The 21,717-nt window shown below is 43.6% G+C and overlaps 1 protein-coding gene across 1 annotated transcript; it reads left to right on the top strand.

The window, feature by feature from the left end:
* Positions 1–18,923: 18,923 nt before the first annotated feature.
* LOC114608708 (peptidyl-prolyl cis-trans isomerase A) lies at positions 18,924–19,651 on the top strand. The gene has a single exon (XM_028752712.1). The coding sequence runs from the start codon at positions 18,956–18,958 to the stop codon at positions 19,448–19,450; it is 495 nt and encodes a 164-aa protein (XP_028608545.1). The 5' UTR covers positions 18,924–18,955; the 3' UTR covers positions 19,451–19,651.
* The last annotated feature ends 2,066 nt before the right edge of the window (positions 19,652–21,717 follow it).

The following is a 21,717-nucleotide window of genomic DNA, read 5'->3' as shown; positions in this document are numbered from 1 at the left end:
ATACAAACTATTTCACATCTGTCAGTAAACCTGAGTCTGAACAGTGGAAAACATGACCTGGGTGTTGTGCGTCCCGGTGGCTGCTGCTTGTTCTAAGGGAGAATTTCGATGAGCAGCCGCGTTTCTGTAGTTTCTGCAGACACAGAATCTTGGTGCAGCCTCATTAGCTACCCAGCTTATAGCCTGCTCCTGCAGCTTCCGCTTGCTCATTTCATATTAATTTGCTGAGCATCAGTGCTGTGCTAGGCACAGTTCTGGGCACCATGGTTACTATGGCAGGTCTCCCAGACCCAGGATCCCATTCTAGCGCTGGTTCTGCTTATGCTAGATGTGGCAAGAAGCACGTCCTGCTTGATTCAAATCTTGGGAATCTCAGAGTCTAAAATTAAACATCAGGTAGGAAATGGAACAGAAGTCTACAATGTGGACACAGAATATCCACTATTAACTTTTACTTGGGGGTAGCATGTTAGTTATTTTTGAACTATTGTGATAAAAGCCTAAAGTAAACGCCTTAGGGGGAGGAAGGTTTATTCAGGCTCAAGATTTTAGAGGTTTCAATCCATCCTGCTGGGGAGAGTGGTGAAGCAGGGCAGGGGCAGTCAGGGAGCAGAAAGCAGGCCCACACTGCAATTGGCTCTTTCCCTTGGTCCTCTCAGGAAACATCCATGCTGACATGGTGTACCTTCCTGATTTAGGTGCTTCTCAATCCAGACTAGCTGACCCTCAAAATCAGCTATCCATCAAGAATAACCAACTTACAGTCTCTCAAAGATGTAGGGATAGAATGTTGGATCTCCTGAGGTGATTTGTGAGGACCATCCAAACTGTGAAACAACAGTTTCACATGATGCCAAGAGGAGCCTCCACGGAAGACCTGAGGGATTCAGGCACAGTGTGATGGGGGAGGGGGGTATGAACACTATGGCACCTGCAGATCCCACGTTGTCAGTGGTTTTAAGAGGATAATGGCAGAGATGGGTCATAGCAAGAGGCAAGAAGCCACCTCTCTTCCAGTCATGCCTCAGTTTGCCAGGCTATTAGCAGCATGTTCTAAGTGGGTTTAAAATGCAGATGGGAATACAGAAGGCTTCCTTGCTTTCTTCTCTTCCTTTTGGTTAGCTTTCTCGTACATCTCTTTCTTGTTTCTGCTCTCTATAATTTAACTCTCCTATCCTCTGTCTGCCCAGACTCCCATGTCTCTCTTTGTCCTAGTTTGCTTTCTGTTGCTGTGACAGAAACCACAACGAGAGCAACTGGGGAGGAAAGGGTTTATTTGGCTTACATGTTTCAATTGCAGTCCATCAGAGAGGGAAGTCAGGGCAGGAGCAGAGACAGAATCTAGAGGCAGAATCTGAGGCGGAGGCCATAGTGGAACACTGCTTACTGGCTAACCTGCTCTCTTATACCATCAAGGACCTCCATCCCAGGGGTGGCAGCACCCACAGTGACCTGGACCTTCCTGCATCAATTGTTAATCAAGAGAATGTCCCACAGAATTTCTCAGAGGGTGATGGAGATAATTCCCCAGTTGACATTCCCTCTTTCCAGATATGTGAAAGTCTGTGTCAAGTTGACAAAACTAACCAGCATACTCATGGTCCTTAGGGAATAAGGAGGCTGTCGTGTCTCCTTGAGATGAGACTGGAGTATGTCCCCACCCTGCTACAACTGAATCAGGGGGAGGTGTGACAAAGCAGTGTCAGGAATCCTGTGTCTATTGGATGTAGTGGATCTGAGCTGCTGGCTCATTTTACCTGCTGCATTTCAGCCCTCTTAACCTGCCAAGTCTGGGGAAGGAAAGCATGCCAGGTCCCAAGTTATCTGTCTTCCTGAATCAATTTTTACAACCACACCAGGCCCATGCATCCAAAAGACGACGTGAAGCGATTCTTAGTGTGTTTGCTTTCTCCAAGGTCTCTCGATTTTTGTCATTCATTTGCAAAAAAATAAAAAACTGCATTGGTGTTTTGTCTACAGCTATAAAACAAGTATCCTTTTTACTAATAACATGCCTATGTCAATTTTTTTGTTCTTTTTTAACTTTGAAGATGTTGTGTATGTGTGTGTGTGTGAGTGTGGGGGGGGAGGGAGAGAGGGAGAGAGAGAGAGAATGTTCTGGGGCCAAAGGAGGCCTTCTGATCCCCTAGACCTAGAGTTATAGGCCACTGTGAGCAGCTTGATGTAGGTACTGGGAAACAAATTCAGACCTCCGAGTGTGCTCTTCAGTGCAAAGTCATCTCTCCAGCCCTGCTTTCATTTTGGTAACTTGAAATTCTATTGGGGGCTCGGTACTGTGGCATCTTAAACAACGTTCCGGCTTTTCGTTTTAATTAGACATGGCCTGAACCAGGAGTGTTGGCTTCTGAGCACAGAAGATGGGTGTCCCAGATCAAGCAAAGAGCACAAATGGCTTTTCTTCTAGCTTTACTCAGACCTTCAGTGGATCAGATGCTGCCCACCCACGCTGGGGTAGACAATCGCGACTCAGCAGATCAATTCCAGAAATAACCTCACAGACACACCCAGAAATAGAGTGTCTGTCTGTCTGAGAGTCATATTCAGTTATGGATTTGCCTCATAAAATTACTTATCATGCTACACTGAGGACGCTGAGTCACCTATAACATAGCTTAGATTTTTTTTTTAATTTTAGAAGCCCAAATGCACTTGGATGATGGCAATATTACTTCTCAACTTGATGGGGTTACCATGGAAACAAATCTCTCTGATCATGCCCATGAGAGAGTATCTAGATTAAGTTTGTTGAAGTTAGACTAGCCTTGAATGTGGGCAGTACAATTCCCTGAGCTGAGTTCACATTCAGGTCAGTAGTCATTAGGAGCGTCTGGCCCGTAGGGATGAGATAGAACAGTCTCGGGGATGGGATTCCATGTTAACCCAGGTTACACGGCCATTAGTACCAGCATCTGTTTAGCTCAGAGTGTGTGGCTCAGGAGGAAGACTGGCAGGATCCACCGGAAATCATTCAGACGCTGAATGGCTACCAAGACACCAGGGGGCGCCACGTGCCTGTGCGCCCTGGGCAGAGAGACAACTAAGACCCTTGTAGGGTGGATTTTCAAAGTTTCCACGAAGTCCTGTCCTTGAAACTATGATGAGCTGGTGGCCTCTGAATTGGTATGGCCGCTATAACATATAACAAACCTGGTGGCTTAGAACTGCAGAAATGCATTCACTTCTGAAGTAGGAGACTGAAACAAAGGTGCTGGCGGTGCCATAACCTTCTGGAGATTCTGAGGGCCAGTTCTTCACCTCCCTGGTTTCCAAGGATTCAAGGAGTTCCTAATACCTTCCTTGTTCCAAATTCTGACACTGCCCCGTCTTCACACATCTCCGTACCTCTGCTTTCCAGTCCTCCATCTGCACTCGTTATTTTATTTCGTGTGTGGGCACCAGCATACCACAACTGGAGTACGGAGGTGAGAGGACAACTTCTTCGGGACATTGTTCTTCAGCTGGGTCCTCGAGCTTCATTCACATCAGGGCACCTCCTCCACCTACTGAGCCACCTTACCAGCCTCATCTTTTCTTTCTTATAAAGGCACAGGGCATGAGATCTAGGCCCCCCTCTGACCTCATCTTCCTTTACTGTCTAACATCTTCAATGACTCTTTGACTAAGGAAAGCCACATTCACGAGTTCCAGAATTTATAGGCCCTCGACATGTCTCTCAATAGGACTCACCATTCCACCTACTAGACTCTCTCAAGTGTCATGTCTAAAGTCCCAGCCACTCTGTTGCCAGCCACCCTCCTCTCCTCCCTTTTGGGGCTTTGGCTTGAGGGAGGGATTGGGCACGAAAAGACTGTGATTATGAAAATAATAAGCAAGATACAGAGCGATTGCACATTCCTATGTCTGCAAATTTCTAAAAATGCGGAGGCAAACCCCAGAGGAGGTTCACAAACACCAGCATGTAACTGTGTTGGAGAGGTGGGATTATGGGTGTTTTCTTCTTGTTGCCACGATGTTGTTAACAGTGCTATTGAAGTCAGTAGTAAAGAATATTAAAGCATCTTTTCAACAGAGGAAAGTGACTGTGGCTTTTGGAACAATCTAGGTCCTGAGCGGTGGGCCTGTGTGCTTTTGAAGTGAAATAAATACCCAGGGGCGTGGGCGGAGCACCGGAGAGCTGGAATACGCAGGAGTCAGCTTTTAGAGTCCGATACTGTTTACAGACTTTGACTTGGATTACATTCCCGATTAAGGCTAAAAACACCCGTGGGAGTCAGGGTCAGTCACCAGTACTGATTCATCACTTTCTCCTAAGACTTGTCTTCCCTCCATCTTCCTGATTCTAATGAAGAAATTAGGAAGCAGGATGTTGATGAAGAAGGGAGAACGGTGGTCCTGCACGGCTCCAGTGTCTGTTTAAGGGGCTCAGAGTTAATGTTTCAAAGATTAGTTGACAACTTGTTTTCTGCCATCGACAAGGGAGTAAGCAAGACAGAGACGGAGATAAATTAATTGAAATGTTTCCTTAGCATGTAACCGGCTCAAACAAAGATGGTATCCCCGTGGCATGGCTATTTAATCAGGTATGCCTCGTTGTAATGGATTGCTACAAGAAGCTCAGAATGCTACAAGAATGATACAAGAAGCTTACATTGTATCTTTGTGGATGTTATGATAGAGCTTATGGAGAAAGGGTTCCTTTTTATAATAGGAATTGTTTGTCAGACCCAAGTTCCTATATACACCCAGGGGATGTCAGCCAAAAGACTCTGTCTGAAAATTTCTAAAAATGTGGAGGCAAACTGAGGCAGAGACCATAGTGGAACACTGCTTACTGGCTAGCCTGCTTTCTTATACCACCCAGGACCTCCATCCCTGGAGGGCACCACATCCTCTCATGTGCCTGTGTAATAAAAATCCTAGGAACTCATTGTATCTTGTATGTATGTATGTATGTATGTATGTATGCATGCAGGTATGTATGTATTTATATTTACTTTGCATTCTGATCACAGCCCCTCCCTCCTCTCTTCCCAGTCCTACCCTTATATCTCCCTCCCCTCACTGTCCCCTCCCCTTCCCGTGGAGCCATCCTTGAGTACCATGCCACCCTGGGACTAGGCACATCCTCTTCAACTGAGGCCCAACCAGGTAGTCCAGGTAAGAGAAGGGAATCCAATGGCAGGGGACAGAGACTAAAGACCAAGCTGAACATTTGCTACAAACGCATAAGAAGCCCAGGTCCAGCTACTGCATACTCCCTGGTTGGTGGCCCAGGCTCTGTGTGCCCCCAGGATCTCAGGTCACTGTGTCTTGTTAACATTTATAGTCATTGTTATTATTGTTATTTTAAACAAGGTCTCATTATGTAGCTCTGGCTGACCTAGAACTCTCTATGTAGATCAGGCTGACCTCAAACTTTAGACCTACCAGCCTGGGCCTGTGCATTAAAGGCACATTTCATTGCATTCAGCCTTTTCATAGTCTATAGATTATTAAAATGAACCATCTTATGACTGACATGTCTTGTTTTTATAGGGGCTCAGGGAAAGTTTTGTGGTCATAGGGGTCCTTAGAAAATTGACTCACTCAGTGTCCTGGCTCCACTGAATACAGATCCTGAGTTAATCTAGGGTTGACTGGCTTATTTTATTTTAAACACATAGTATAAGGAATCCATTTAGTATTTTTTTTTGAGACCAAAGAAGAGTGTCCTGTATGGAAGGACAGGTAAGGGTCATTCTTTACATCTCCACTTGGCCAACAGGGACAGCTTAGGTTTGGCTTACACAGGTGTTCACTGGGATCCACCCAGGGAGGCTACCAGTAACTTTTCATTAAGGGACAGACAACTGTCATGTGTCTCCCTCAAACATGGAAGACAGTTGGGCTGAAATCGATTGAGGAGAAGCAGATGTACTCTCGTGCTGATTCACTACACACAGGTCATAGAGGTGCTTAAACAGACCAAAGCTGCTCTGGCCTTGTTCCACGGAGTACAAAGGCTGATTAACAAATACAACTGCAGACTCCCGATGGCCAGGAACTGGTAAGGGCAGAGTCTTCTTTAACTAGGCTTAGCCTTTGCCTTCTATCCTTCCTCCTTCAAGTTTCTGAAAGACCCAAAGTCTCTTTTCTTTGCTGTGTTACTCCTCTGAAAATGTGTTATTTGTTGTTGAAGATGCTACATAAGCTGGAGTTCAAGGCTACCTTCTTGAAAAATATTTGGTCAGGCTGGGCATGGTGTCACACACCTTTAATCTTAGGTCTCAGGAAGGAGGCAGAGGTAGGCAGATCTCCAGTATCTCTCTGAGTTTGAGATCAGCCTGGTCTACAGAACAAGTTCTAGGACAGCCAGGGCACAGAGAAATCTTGTCAAAAACAAACAAACAAAAGACAACAACTATAACAAAAAAACAAAACCAAAAACCAAAACAAACAAACAACAACAACAAAAGCAAAACAAAAAACCAAAAACCTAAACAATGATAACCCCCCTACTAGTTATTCAGGGTATCTTGCACATGTTTCTGAGATATATGCCTCCATTTTCCTTTTGTTAGCCTGATTTTCATAGCAGAGATCCGTCATCCATCTTGTCATACCTGCAAGTGTTACTATTTCTACCAGAGTTACTCACAGGTGGCTGATCCTATGGATGTCAAAATGAATTCCCAGTGATTACAGAAGTATGAATATTCTCTCTGTTTTCATCTTATACTTCCGTGTCAGACCCATCCCTCCAACCCATTCACTTCAGCTTTGTTAAAGTAGCCCTGTTATCAGCAGTCTTTCAAAAGAAAGTTCTCTCCTTATCCTCAAGAAGTATTGTTTCATCCACTTATTGAAGATACCAATAAGCCAGTAAGAAATGATGTCTTATACCTAGAAGACACATGCCACCTTATGTCAGTGATTAAAAATTGTGGATTGAGCCCAGCAGTTGTGTTGTGTATTCCTTTAATCCCAGCACTTGGGAGGCGGAGGCAGGACTCTGAGTTTTAGGGCAGTCTAGTTTGGAGAGCAAGTTCCAGGACAGCCGGGGGTACACAGAGAACCTTGGAAAAGCAAACCAAACCAAACCAACAATGAACTGGGGAAGTTTCAGGTGGCTGAAAGTGTTGAGACTCTTGCATACTGAACATTACTTTAGGGCTGATCTTGTACAGTCTCTTTCAACTCCTATCAGTGTTCTACCTAGTAACTGTCAGAATTTCTCTTTGCAGACTTAAAAAAAAAATGGAATCTGTAGTGTGTGTGTGTATGTGTGTGTGCATGCTCGCACACACGTGTGTGTGTGTGTGTGTGTTAAATATAAATGCAGAGCTTTCTCACGCTTGCCAGCTGCTGCAGAGAGCTTACCAATGTAGGTCCTTCTACCTTAAATATCCTCTCACTTTCCTCCTGGCTTGGCATTTCCCATCCTTCAGTTCCTCATGTTAGCTTCGTCTCCTAATTTCATCCCATTCTTTCCTTTGTGGGCTTCTACGGCTGCTTATATTTTAATCATATTCATCTAAGGTGCCACTGATTACATGTTTCCCATTGCCTTCTGACCATTTGCTGGGTGTCACCTTTCTTTTGATGAAGATCACAAGCTGTTTTAGTACCAGGAGTTCTCTTCTTCCTGTTTCTCTTATATTTCCGCTGACACTGAGCACATAGCAGGATAGAGAAGACTCCATTAGATCTTGATGTGGGATGCATGAGTACCTGGGTCCTCTGTCAGTCACAAGCATCCCCAACACTTGGGTTCTTGGATTCTCACCCGTCTTTTTCTGGGCTACATGACATGGAGTGAGTGAAACATGGTAAGTTTACATGGAGAATTTATTCATGTTCAGGGCCTCTACATGGACCCCAGGGCAGTGGGGTGAGGACCACACGGGTTGGGAACATGATGCTGTGAGATCAGGATCCTAGACTGAGTTTTCGAAGATCATTTTTAACTTGGGATAAAAACTTAGCTTTTCTCAAATGCCACTCCTTTATCCATAAAATTGAAATAATAGGAGCCATGTAATCTACAATAACCAAGTAATTCATCTTCTGAGTTCTCGAGAGTTCGTGTAAACAACACATGCAAATATCGAGAATGAAATGTAGGAGGGACTGAGTTTGTGAGCTTGGTCAGCGCTCACGGGTATCCTGAGCTTCCTCCATGCCTGCTCATTCTTGACCCTGGTTTGGTGCCACCTCCTCACCAATGAGCGTTTCTAGGGGAGACCCAAGGGACCAGTCAGCTCTTGCCCGGGTGTCTGGAGTAAACTTTGTGTTCGGATTACAACATCAATGGAAGGATACAGAAGAAAACAGGCAGGAGGAGCAAGTCAGGGGTTTACTGGCAGCATAATAATGTCAATAGAGTGTGCTCATGGAAAAATACTTGGAAAAGCAAGATGTTATGTGTTCTCACTGCGTAAAGAAAGATGACTGTAGAAAATAATGCACTTAACAATCATGTGTATTCAAAGCCTCATGACATACAGGACAAGCGCGTGCAATTCTGTTTGTCGACTTTAAAACTATGAAATAAAGAAATATTCTGTTTAGATTTGGCATTTCAAATGTCTTTCTCTTGTGGAGCTCTGGCTTTACCTCCCTGAGAGTAAGTTTATTTCTTTCAAACTTCCCGTTTCTACAGTGGAAGAGAAGACGCACAGCAGAAAGGAGGTTCCCTTGAACCTTAGTTGCAACAAATCCCTCGCTCCCTCTGACAGCAGAGCCCACAGTGTCCTCTAAGCAGCCTTGAGTCAGAGCCTCGGGGCCGTCTCCTCCCTCTCTCTGAGCACATCTGTGTGGAGATGAGCTGTGTTTAAGTTGTGAAACTGATACACGCCTCATGGGGGGCCTCGAGGTGAAGACAAGGGAGTCCAAGAAGATAACAGCCTAATTAATTATTCCTCATTAAAATAGATAACTATTTAAGGACCACCCAGATCTATTGATCTTTCTATCCTGTAACTGCCCAGCCCCAAGTGCCTAACAATAAAGACGGAATAAATTACTGAACAAAATCTAAGTAACCTTTTATCCACTTCTCTTTCCTCCTCCATCTCTTCTTCCTCCTCCACTTCTTCTCTTTGGCTTCTTTTGTTTCTCCTTCTCCATAGATAGACGAGTTCTGGTAGAAAGAAAAAGAAAGGAAAGGAAACTTGTGTTTCAGATCACAAGGACTGGTCGGAGAAGGTAGATTTGAGGCTTTTGTTTTTCTGTGTATGCTGGGGTGGCACAAATTAGGGCGGTTTTGTCTGTAAATAACAGACATTCCTAAGACAAAATGGCTTCAATAATAAGAAAATTGTTTTTCCAACAGAGTTAGAACCCCAGAAGTAGGTCAGGGTCCTGGTGTGCCATGCCCAGACTCCAGAGTTACATTTCCTCCACCCAGGTTATGTTCTGCTTTGTGTTGCCTTCACTCCCAAGATGGCAGCAAATTGATCATAGCAGATCCAGTCTCAAGCCCAGATAGAACACTGTTTATAGGAAGAAAAAAGCGCAGGGATTCCCCAAGACTTCATTTCTAAATTATGAGTAGTGACAGCTATCAAAATTCATATCTTCAAAATGCAGATCAAAGTGCCCCACATTAAGTGATAATTCTTTTCCTCTTCTTTGATATCATCATCATCATTTTTTTCAGTGTTAAGGATTGTACCTGGGACCTGGTACATACTGGACTAGGGCTCTATCTGGATACCCAGTATCCTCTTTTTATTTTGAGACAGGGTCATATAAACTTGCCAAAGTATATCTTAACTTTATGATCCTTCTGGATAGTTTGGGTTACAGGCATGTTCTACCAGTCTGAGCTTACATTCCTTATTCTTAGCAAAGAAGTCCAGTACAGTACAGTCTACATTTGGAGAGCCTTGAATTCTATCATCAAGTTACTTGGAATATAAGAATTTTGAGTGAGGGGAGAACTCTCCATTTTCCCCAGTTAGCTCTGGCCCCTGTCCAACGCTACTGGGTACATCTTCTCTGTTATGTTTTGGATATGAAAGACCACAAGTTGAGGGCCTGGTTCCCTAAGCATCGGAGTTCAGGTATGTGAATTTTAGGAAGGGATCAGACTGTGAGAACTCTCTTCATTGAAGTGTGATGACATTCTTAGCAAATGGAATCTAAGTAGAATAAGGTCCCTAGGAGAGTAAGCAGAACCTTTAACATTAACCCTTCCTTCCCCAATCCTTCAGCTCACTTTCCTGACTTCGAGGAGGTGAGCAGCGGGTTCCACTAGACCCTCCTCCCATCATCTTCTTGAGCCAGTGGATTATGATTGAAACCCAAAACTCGGAGCCAAAGTGTGCTGCTCTTCTTTTAAACAGTTTCCCTCTGGAAATGGTCACAGCAATGAGTGGTCTAACAACTTATTTCTGAGGTTGTCGATGTGAGGTGTGTGTGTGTATGTGTGTGTGTGACAGCTAGTCCATCTGACAAGAACTCGTTTCCTGAGCCCTCCTTTGGACTGATTAGTTAACCATATTATAGAAGTCCATCTCCCACCAACAAAATGAAACAAAATCATTGCCTATGTCAAATGAAAAACAGGAGGCACGTTGGCCCCCATGTGCTCGCTGCCCCAGTACTTGGATTCTGGCTCATCCATACCCTCCCTTTTTTTCCCCCACAGAATCAACTTGCTGAGCTATTTTCATTGTTTGTTCCTTTATGGGACTCTGAGACTATTCATGGTTTATTTTCTAATCCTACTTTCTGTACTACAGACTATTATTTCCGAATACTCATGTCATGGGGCCATGTGACAACTTCTCACCAGTACAATGTGGATAGAAATGAAATGTCACCTATAAGCCCTAAGGGGGTTAGGAAGTGGTTTGTTTTTTGTTTGTTTATTTTTCTGTGTTGGCTTGTAACAGAAAATTCTGAGGTCTGAGGAACCCAGACTGATAGGTTGCAAGAAGTTAGGACCCCTGACCTTCTTATGGAGGAAAGCCACGCCCACACCTACAGTACCACCTGGTGTGTGAATGATATAGACTTCTGCTGTGTTAGGCAACAGGTAATTTGAGATTTATTTATTATTGAAGTTGATATCGCTCTGCTAATTCAGGTTATTTCAAAATACAGGGCTATTAAGCCTAGCTTAGATCGTAGAATTCTTAACATGAAGACTCCTAACTCCTAATGTGACTTCCCTGCCGTTCTGCTCATCACAGCAGGCTTCCTGAGTCTCCATATACAAAAAACTTACCTCTCAGAATACCACAGCCTCCCACTTTAGCCTCATGCTCACAAGTGCAATGACTCCTGACTTTGACAGATGCCCAACACAGGCCCGGGGACCTGATACTGCAAATCTTTCAACTAAGTCTGTAGCTATTGGTGGAAACAGCAGTGTGCATAGGGACCATTTGGTATTCTGAGACCCATGGAGAAGTTCAGAGAAAGGATTCCAAGTCCAGTTCCCTTCACAATCTCTTTACACAAGGAGTTGCAGGAGGCCTTTGTATTCAATTACTTTTTAGTGAGTAACTGCTACCTGAAAAACATGCAATCCCCCCCCCCCACACACACTAAGCAGTTGGACCATAAAAATTAATGTTCATTATCAAGAAGAAAACACATTGCTAGATGTCTGGATAACTTGAAAGACTTTCATTCCATAGACTAGGAAAGATTCTGGCCTTCAGAGTAGTTAATATCTATCCTAATTTGAAGAATCGAATAAACTCTCCTCATATCCTAACTATTTCAAATAGGATCATTTTGAGGGTACTAAGAAGAGTAAACTGGATTATTGCTGACCTGTGACTTAGCTAATAAGAAACTATGATAAGTAGGTAAGTAGAGACCGGTCAGTCTGCTCTGGAGATGCCCATCATACAAACTGGATTGTGTGCCATGGGAATTGGAGTGGGCAGGGCTTCTGACTGGTTTCAGTCTTCCAACAAGAGCTGTATGCCTTAAACTGGGACAGATCAACTCTTCTGACGTCTGGCACCTTCCTCACCCTCCGTGCACAGACAGAGCTGAAGTGAAACCACAGTAGCACAAAATTCCTCTTGGCAGTGGTCCCAGGCAACCCAGGCTCCTGTTCCATATTATGACTGATACCAGAGAGGGTCTGAGTGGTGTGATAAATGTGGATAAGGCTTAGCAATCTTTCAACTCCCAGGAAGGGAACTGTCTTGAGTTCAAGAGGAAAATAGCAGAAAAGGTCTCGGTAGACATCTGTGGCGCCGTCTTGGGTCAAGAGACTTAGTGGCAATTTAGTTCTCTATGTACCGAGGCTCAATCAGTGCCAGATAAGTAGCAATAATGAAGAGATTAGTGATAGACTTCCCAACTTCCATCATACTGTGAAAAATGTCCACATAAGGTGAGACATGTCAGAACAGAAATATCTCAAGGTTTTGAAAGCACAGAACAAGGGTACGGTGTCCCACTCAGGAATCCAGAGAGAACTTCTAGAAGACAGTAGCTGAGACAGGCTCAGAACATAGTTAGCAGTTAAACAGGTAAAGGACTTGGCAGGGAAGAGGTAGTTGGGTTGATCTTAAACTGCCAAGAGGAAAGTTGATAGTCTATAAATCCATGAGCAGCTGAAGAGAAGAAAGAGGCTCCAACAGAGGTGGGGCCTAGATGTGTGACAGCCAACAGCAGGCCTACAGGACTTCCTGACCCTGTCACACCAATGACCACATCTCCATCATATCAAAGTCAGAAGTGGAGTCCATAGAAATATTTCCACAGAAATTTTCTTTGCAGTCAAGTAGGGCAGCTTGGCTCATTGCTTGGGTGAGGGCAGGGACTGTGAGATCTAGGGAGGCAAGGTCACTAAGCAGACATGCCACACTGAAGGGCTTTGAAACCAGTCCCTCCTGGCCTATTTTGTCACCCAAGACAGTGCGATGTTTCAGGGGCTCAGCCTAGCAGATGTTTGCATCTGCTTTAATAATTCTGGCATCCAAAGTCGATTTTCATGTACATTCATTTCTGTTCTCTTTCCCATAGTGGGAAGATCACATGGCCCACTGTCCTCTTACTGGATGTCCATGTGTGGTGCTATGTGGACAGGAGAACTGAATTCACAGTTGAGGGGTCTCTGTGGTCTTTACTTTGGTATCACTGTGAGTGGCTTCCATAACATAGCTTCCAGTACCTTGGGAACCTGGAATAAACCAGGGAAGCTTGGGCGGCCTCCCTGTTTAGCTTGTTGTTGCTTACTTGCTTTTTATCATGAGTGCTGAGAGCCGTGCCACTTGGCAGTATACTCCCATTAGCTTTGCTATCTGTGACACTTCGGACGTGTGGTAACCATGGTGACAGCTGTTAAGTAGTGGTTCAGAAGCTTGGAGGCTGCTGCAGCCTATCTCAAACTGGTTGGAACCACTGACCTTCCAGTTAGACTTGCACAGTTGTCTGCCTTCAATAGTGCATCCTATCGCTGTATGTCACTAGGTTTTGAACATATGTCCTGTGGGAAGCCATGGCTTGTTTACACGAACACAGAGCGGTGGCTACCTACCTTTCCCCATACTCCAGAAAATCTTGTCTTTGAGTTCCCAAACTTCTCTCAACTGTATCCCCAGAAAGGTTTGGGGTGCCTTGTCCTCAAGTTAGGTTGTGTCATAAGTAAAACTCTTTACTGCCAAACTGGTCACTTCGGGGACTGAGTTGTCGTGGGTAAAGTAAGCGTGGTTGCCGGGCTCTGTATCATGAGTATATTATGAGGTGGATACTCCTGCTGATGCTCAATAGACAGGTAGGTCTAACAGGAATAAACTGCATTTGAATTTGGAGTGGCTACTTGTGTGACTAAACAATTTCTAAGGAGATGCAACATACCTATCTACTCATTTGAGATAGAAAGCCCACCAAAGTTCAGTCTGGTGAGCCAATGAGTTTTATTGGGGTTACTTATAGGAATACGGGTGAGGGGTTACTTACAGGAGCAGAAATGACTCAGTGACAGTGCATGACCAAAGCTCACCCCAGCATGACGATGATCACAAAGTCTGGAAGCTAGCATGCTGCACAGCCCACAGGCAGCTCAACAGGCTGGAGAACGTCCTTTCCGGGTGTTCGAGTTGCTCTAAACCTCTTTCAGGCTGCTTAACTGGTTTCTGCATCTTCCAGACAGCTGCTCTGGTCTCAGTCTTCTTTGTAACACAGTTTCTTTCTGTCTAAGGAGGACTTTCAGCTTTTACTCTGGCAGGGAGGGGCCTAGAGAGTCTGGTCAGTTTCAAGGACTTCCTGAAGCTATTTTGACTTGTTTACATGTCCTCATTGAGGAGTTTCTATTAGGATGGAGGAAATGCTAAGCAATGCCACTGCAGTGTACCTGAGAGCGAGCCTACGGAAAGCTACCTTTCCAGGAGAGTTGCCTTTTCCCTGGGCTTGGAAAGTTGCTGCCCTACATGACCATTCAGCACCAAGAAGTCCAACTGGACCCTGTCTGCGCCCTTGAGATGCTCCCAGCCCTTGAAGTGCTCCCAGAGCTAAAGGGCTATGTTGCAATCACCACAAACCATCTGTAGTCAGAAGCCAGGATAAGGCATAGAGAGCTGCATCCCCAGCACACAGAGTCCCATACTGAAGAGGGCTTTTTATGGCACTTGTGTTCATTGAACACAAATTGGAAGGTTTCTCCACAGAAATTCTGTCCCTACCCCCATCCCAAGTACCAAAAGCTTTGTGACTTCCGCCTGAACTCCCTCTGTGGCCACCATCTCCTTTATCACTAACACTTGGAGGCTTAATTTCTAGCAAACAACATTTTCTTAAATCAAAAATTCTCTTTAAATTTTCTGCTCTATTTGGAGCACTAGGACCTGGGTAGAAAACTTTCCTTTCTTGTAAGCATTCTTGGGTTTGATTGACCTATTCAAGGTTTGCTTTTTCCAGACCTATTGGACTGCTCACAAGGAGATCAATAATCATTTCAGGTTCCTCGATGACTTAACAACTGCTTTGAGCCAACTGTACAACCAGTTCAAATGACTGTAGAGATTGGCCATTAAGATGAGGGAAAAACATATTTCCACAACAATAGTCAATTTCATGTCAGTGAGGTGTGGTGGTCAAGCCCCAGCCACTTTGCCAGCACAGTTACACCCCTTTGGGACTCTCAGTCGGCTTCGTGTTCAGCAGGACAATTTTCTAAAACAGGGTTATGGTCCTGTCACTCAATTTCCAGAAAGCCTCATATCATTTCCGAATGCTGACAGATTGCGTGCAAAGCATCTACTAGTGTCCACCTCTTTCTTCAAGTCTCTCTTCCCTGACAGAACTGTATTTCATAAGCCTCAGTCACATGTAGAACTACCTGCTGCTTTCAGGACCGCACAGGCACACGCACATGCAGGCACGCAGGCACACAGGCACACAGGCACATAGGCACTCAAGCATGCACCCAGCAGGTATCCAAGTACAGACGCAAATGCAAAACGCCCACCCTAGGAGCCTTTCTCTTTTTCTCCTTAGTTGCTTGAGATACTCTCTCCCAGTACTGCCCTTTCTTTCCCCTGCAGACCGTCAGGCGGGCAGGCAGTCCCTGCTCTGGGCTCTTGTAGCAGTTTGGTTTATCTTCACAAGTCATACTGACAGTTATTTATTCGTTAATCTGTCCTTCTGTCCCTAGTGGTAGGGCTGTGTGTCTCCCCTGGAGAGCACCCAGTGCAGTGTCTGGTCATTAGGACTGGTCTGAGGAATATGTAAAAGAGGAAGAAGGAAGGGAGGGTGTGAAAGGGGAAGGAAAGGGGGAGGGAGGGAGGGAGAGATGGAGGAGAATGGGGAGGGGATGAGAGAATGGGAGAAGTAGGGAGAGGAGGGTCTACTTTTTCATATCCTACTTCCCTTTACTGGGTCACACAGTGTCAGCTTCTAGTCCATCACCTCACTTAAAAGCTTGCTTGTTTTCAGTCCACAACTGGATGAATCCAAGAATGTAGAACCAGGGGATACAGGGCTAATTGTAAGTGAAGGACTCTAGCTAGTCAGGACATGGTTCTGGTAGGTCTTGCCCTTCTCCCTCACTCCCTCTGCTTTGTCATAAGATTATATAAGAATGTGTGTGTGTGTGTGTGTGTTATAACATTATATAACATTATATTCCTAAAGTTGGTCACCAAGGTCTATTTCCTTATTTGGCTATTTCCTCCTTCTGAAGCTGACTGCCAAGGTCTAACTATCAAAGTATTGAAGTCTAGCAATCAAAAGCCTCCTTTTGCCTGCCCTACGTAACATGCCCAGTTAAAATTAAATACCTCATCCTAAAATGGAGTTTCTGTTTTTACCTTTACAAACTGCATTTGCCTATGGGCCATATCTGTCTCCTCTCTATCCAGAGGCAGTCCTTTGTCCTTCTGTCTGCTACCCTCAGTTTTCCCCCACTCCTATCTTTCCTTCCTCCTCCTCCTCCTCCTCCTCCTCCTCCTCCTCCTCCTCCTCCTTCTCCTCCTCTTCCTCCTCATCCTCCATCTCCTCTCTTGTCTCTTATTCCCTGCCATTTGTCCCTCTAGGGCAAATAAATCTTATTTGTGCTGAGAACTTGGTCTTGAGGTGTCTTGTGACTATACAAGTTCCTTCAGTAATGACAAGAGTGGGCACTAGAGTCAACCAGATCTGAGTTAAAAACCTACCTTCTACATGACCTGAGACAAATTGGTCTTCTCATCTAATATGTGAACTAACAATTATTAAATAAAAATTACTCTGAAACTCAGTGGCTTGAAACACTAATCATTAATCATATCTTACAAGTGTGCAGATTGGCTGAGGGTTGGGTAGCTTTATTTCTCTCTGCAGAGACACTGTGTGTATGCAGGGATGGCCCAGCTCCCTCTCATCCTAGAGTGGGCAGGACGTATTCTTTACATGCTGACAGAAGAACCACAGAGTGAATAGTGATAACATGGAAGGATGGCGTGTTGACATTTCCCTTTCATTGTAGCGGTCAAACAAGTTAATGGTCAATTAGTAAGATAGAGGGGAAGGGCCACACACATGCACACACATGCGCATGCGCAGAAACACACACACACACAGAGAGAGAGAGAGAGAGAGAGAGAGAGAGAGAGAGAGGGAGAATGCACATGCATACATTCACACAGAGAGAGGAAACACATCTACACTCATACAGAAAGACAAAGGGGGGAGGGGGAGAGACAGAAAGAATAAATAAACCCACAGTAAGTAAAGGGCTTTCTCACCTTTAGCAATATTGAGCATGGAGGTAGAAAACTTTTTATTGCAGGGGCCGTCCTGGGCATGTCAGAGGGTCAGTAACATCCCTGAACTCTCCTACATACTAGAAGCCAGCAGCATCCCTGCAGTCTGACAACTAAAGTATTTCTAGACAATGTTTCTTGACGATCACAGGCTTGGCCTCTGCTACACAGTGTGAGTATAATAACAAAATCATCAATGGATGGTGTTAAATTGTTATTGACCTTATATTGTGCCTCAAATGGCTAAATTCTATTGCTGCTATTAAGCAGTCAATAGAAGCTAGTGTCTGTTATGTTACATATATGCTAGGATCATGCAGTGTGGTTATTTAAACAGACGTTTGGAAGGATTCCTAATATTATTGGTAAATACATAAAAATATTTTTAATTGAAGACAGATTTGAAATGCTATATGCATAGAGAAAGTAAGTTTGTAAAATATAGCAATGTGAATATGTATACATATATATGCATGTATATGAATATATATACATACATATATACATATATACATGTATACATACATACACACACACACACACACACACACACACATATATATATATATATATATATATATATATATATATATATATGACTGGGTAACTGTATTTTGAAATGTTAAATGACTCTGGCATAATTTGGAGTTATAGATTGTGAGCTGTCCAATGTGGGTGCTGGGTATTGAACTCAGGAACTCTAGGAGAGCAGCAGGTGCTATTAAGGGCTGAGCTGACTCTAGCTCCCTGAACATTTTAAAGACTGATTTTCTTTAAGTTATTCTGTAATTTTAAGAAAGTCTTATGAGACAGTGTTTATGTTTTATACTAGAAAATCAATCTTTAAATTGTTAATAGTTTAAAAGTTTTGCCAATTTAAAATGTGTTTTAAACTAGTAGAACTAGTTGTACACACTCATGCAGTTTAAAACTTATCCAGCAAGCTCACGCCTAACTCTCTTCCCCAACCTTTACTCTTCAAACTTTTTCTTAAAACAACCACAAAAAGAGCTCTTTAAAATCACTCTATTTGCCTCAGTCTTTTAGAGAAAGTATTATTGTTGATGGTCAATAAATATTTGTGTTTGATGATTTCATTTTATAGAGTAAAGGGCATTTCCAGAAGCAAATGTGTATTAAATAGAGCCAAATTTTAAAGTAAGAATGTTAGAATATTAGAGATTATTTGGGAAGGAAGCATATTTATACACTGTAGCTGGAATTATAAGTTGTTATGAGCATTCTAAAAGGCAAGGAGACCATCTTTAAAATGTTCAGGGAGCTAGAGAGTTGGCTTGGCCATTAAGATCACTTGCTGCTCTGCTAGAGTACCTGAACTCAATACCCAGCACCCACACTGGGCAGCTCATAACCTATAACTTCAACTCCAGGGGATCCAATGCCTCTGGCCTCGGAAGACACTTGCATTTATCTGCACATGCTCAGTTTAAGATGTACACACCTATACATTTAACTGAAAAATATATCTTTAAAAAGATTGATATACATAGTATTTTCGGATCTAAGAATTTCTTTTAAATGAATGACCAAGATGTGTGTATAAAAAACTGTTGATGGGCCAGTGAGATGCTTCCGTGGTTGAGAGTGTGGATTGCCCTTCTAGAGGAGCCTGGTTCAATCCATAGTGCTAATATTGGACCTCTCTCGGGCTTTCTCAGGCAACTGCACATTATGCATGTATGTCACATGTGGATATATACAATTAAAAATAAAAATAAGGCAGACACCGCTATCGCTTTTCGCCGCTTGCTGCAGCCATGGTCAACCCTACCGTGTACTTCGACATCACGGCCGATGACGAGCCCTTGGGCCGCGTCTGCTTCGAGCTGTTTGCAGACAAAGTTCCAAAGACAGCAGAAAACTTTCGTGCTCTGAGCACTGGAGAGAAAGGATTTGGCTATAAGGGTTCCTCCTTTCACAGAATTATTCCAGGATTCATGTGCCAGGGTGGTGACTTCACACGCCATAATGGCACTGGTGGCAGGTCCATCTATGGAGAGAAATTTGAGGATGAGAACTTCATCCTGAAGCATACAGGTCCTGGCATCTTGTCCATGGCAAATGCTGGACCAAACACAAATGGTTCCCAGTTTTTTATCTGCACTGCCAAGACTGAATGGCTTGACGGCAAGCATGTGGTCTTTGGGAAGGTGAAAGAAGGCATGAACATTGTGGAGGCCATGGAGCGTTTTGGGTCCAGGAATGGCAAGACCAGCAAGAAGATCACCATTTCCGACTGTGGACAACTCTAATTTCTTTTGACTTGCGGGCGTTTTACCCATCAAACCATTCCTTCTGTAGCTCAGGAGAGCGCTTCCACCCCATCTGCTCGCAATACCCTGTAATCTCTGCTCTCACTGAAGTCTTTGGGTTCCATATTTTCCTCATTCCCCTTCAAGTCTAGCTGGATTGCAAAGTTAAGTTTATGATTATGAATAAAAACTAAGTAAGAACTGTTAAAAAAAAAAAAAAAAAAAAAAAAATAAAAATAAGTCCTAAAAAGACTGCTAAGGATGCTCAATAAAGCATTTGTGTTGGAGCTCACATTGGGAAATGACGTTCATTGAAAGAGGAATGCGATAGAGTGTTCTACAAGAAATAAATGCTCCATTTGCAAAATTCCAAGATGGTATTAGGAAATGCTCATCACCCGTTGGTGTGGAAGGACTCTGACCGTCTCTAGCACCCATCTATGTAGTCTCCTTGCATTTAATAACAGATGACTCTGAGGCATAACTCTGTAAAGACACACTGTCTCCCATCGGCTTCAAAATGACGATGAGACTAACCTGAGATTAACATCCATCTAAGCATGGTTCCATTAACCGCTTGTCTGTCCCATTTCTGCTACTTAATTTGGGGTTGGAAGTTAGATATAATTAAATATCTGTATATATACCTATACCTATACCTATATCTATCTATATCTATCTATGTCTATAGATATGTATAGATAAATATGTACATGTATGTATGCATGTATATTCATGAAACAACTCAGCTCATTCGTTTAGAACCTTAGCAGGTATAGAAATGAAACCCAAAAGACTTGGGGTCCTAGACAACCTCATAAATGAAGATAATGAGTTTCTACCTAAGGAACAGAACCCCTAAGTTGTGCAGAGAAAAGCCTTGTACAACACTGTAGCTTGAGGTCTTTGTTAACAGTATCTTTGCCTGAGTTGTATCTAAACACAAACTGGTGCCACTCATATCCTAACGGAACAACAGAGACATTGGATTATACCACTCCCATTTTTTAACAATTATAGAGCAGACAGCAAAGAAACAGATGTTGCGGGCTGGGGTCTGGTCACCTTTTTCAAACAGTAGCAGAACACCGGGAAAAGCTGGTCCCAGGATAACCTTGAAAGATGACTACTAGCTTACCAACACTTGGAGCTCTGGAGGAATAGTGAGAGACAAAACAAAATGCTGGTTTCCGTTGGCTGTCCCTTGATGCTGTTGGTGAGAAAGATGAATTTTGGCAGGAATTTACCAGTGTGCAAGCAGAAATGGCAGGAAGTGAACTGTGGTAGGGACCTCCCTTGTGTTTAGAACCTCAACCTGAATAGCCCAGCAGTCCAGTAATTTAGTCTTCATAGAGCTATTCCCACACCATAAACAGAAAGTGATAATACGTTATCTACGGACCTTCCTCTGGGATCTGTTGTTAATGGAATTAGGAGAGCCAATCAGATGGCAAGCACAGAATTAAATATACTGTTGTCTCACACAAGCCTGTTATTTCACATGGCCTCAAAGTTGCTACTGGAGAGAAAATAATCCAACTACAGACATGGGTAAATATAGGCGTATCCAGAAGCTGACGATTTATGTAGACAAGGTTTTGGCTATCCTTACATCTTCATGAAAATGACTAGAAGCAAGTAACCCAGAAAACTGCCAAGAATTTTGAGAGCAGTGTGTGATCAAAGAAACCACAAACCTGGTCTGCAAAAGCTGTAATTTTCTGATCCGTAACGGAGGCCCCAGGAAGACTGGGCAGCCTCAAGGAGAGCATGAGGCCCTACTCTCCTATCATTGTGGCCACAGAAAATTAGGGCAAGCAGAGTCTCCAAGAGGTCAGTATACAAAGCAATTTCTCTCAGATGTGAGAATCACTGTCTAAAGCCCAAGGAATTTTCTAACTTGACTGAGATGTGTCTCAAGTCTTTCCCAGGGAGATTTCAACATTTGTAAGAAACATAATGATTGCCTCCCATTCACCATTGTTCACCATAGTCCCAAATGGGGTTTTACTTTCATGTTCGACTCCTCTACTATGGGCTAAGCACTGGGATGGTGTCAGGAAACATGCCCATTGGATAGTACCTCCTGGGATCCCAGGGCTACTAGCCTTAGACACAAGACTTCACATCATCAAAAAACCTTGGTGTTTCTGTGAAAGCTTAGAAGACTCTTAAGCATCCCCGTTAGGAGCAGAGGAAATGTATTCCTTGTAATTAGGAGGACACATGGGGGCAGTTGGTGACTTCAAGCAGAGACTGATTGTCAT

The sequence above is a fragment of the Grammomys surdaster genome, unplaced genomic scaffold (assembly GCF_004785775.1).
Source record: "Grammomys surdaster isolate TR1022 unplaced genomic scaffold, NIH_TR_1.0 125934, whole genome shotgun sequence".
In the NCBI taxonomy this organism is placed as follows: domain Eukaryota; kingdom Metazoa; phylum Chordata; class Mammalia; order Rodentia; family Muridae; genus Grammomys; species Grammomys surdaster.
The sequence above is the reverse complement of the archived record's forward strand: the minus strand, read 5'-3'. Positions and strand labels throughout refer to the sequence as shown.

Bases quoted from the DNA above. Each gene is read 5' to 3' on its own strand.
- LOC114608708 (XM_028752712.1), top strand. From the start codon at position 18,956: ATGGTCAACCCTACCGTGTACTTCGACATCACGGCCGATGACGAGCCC.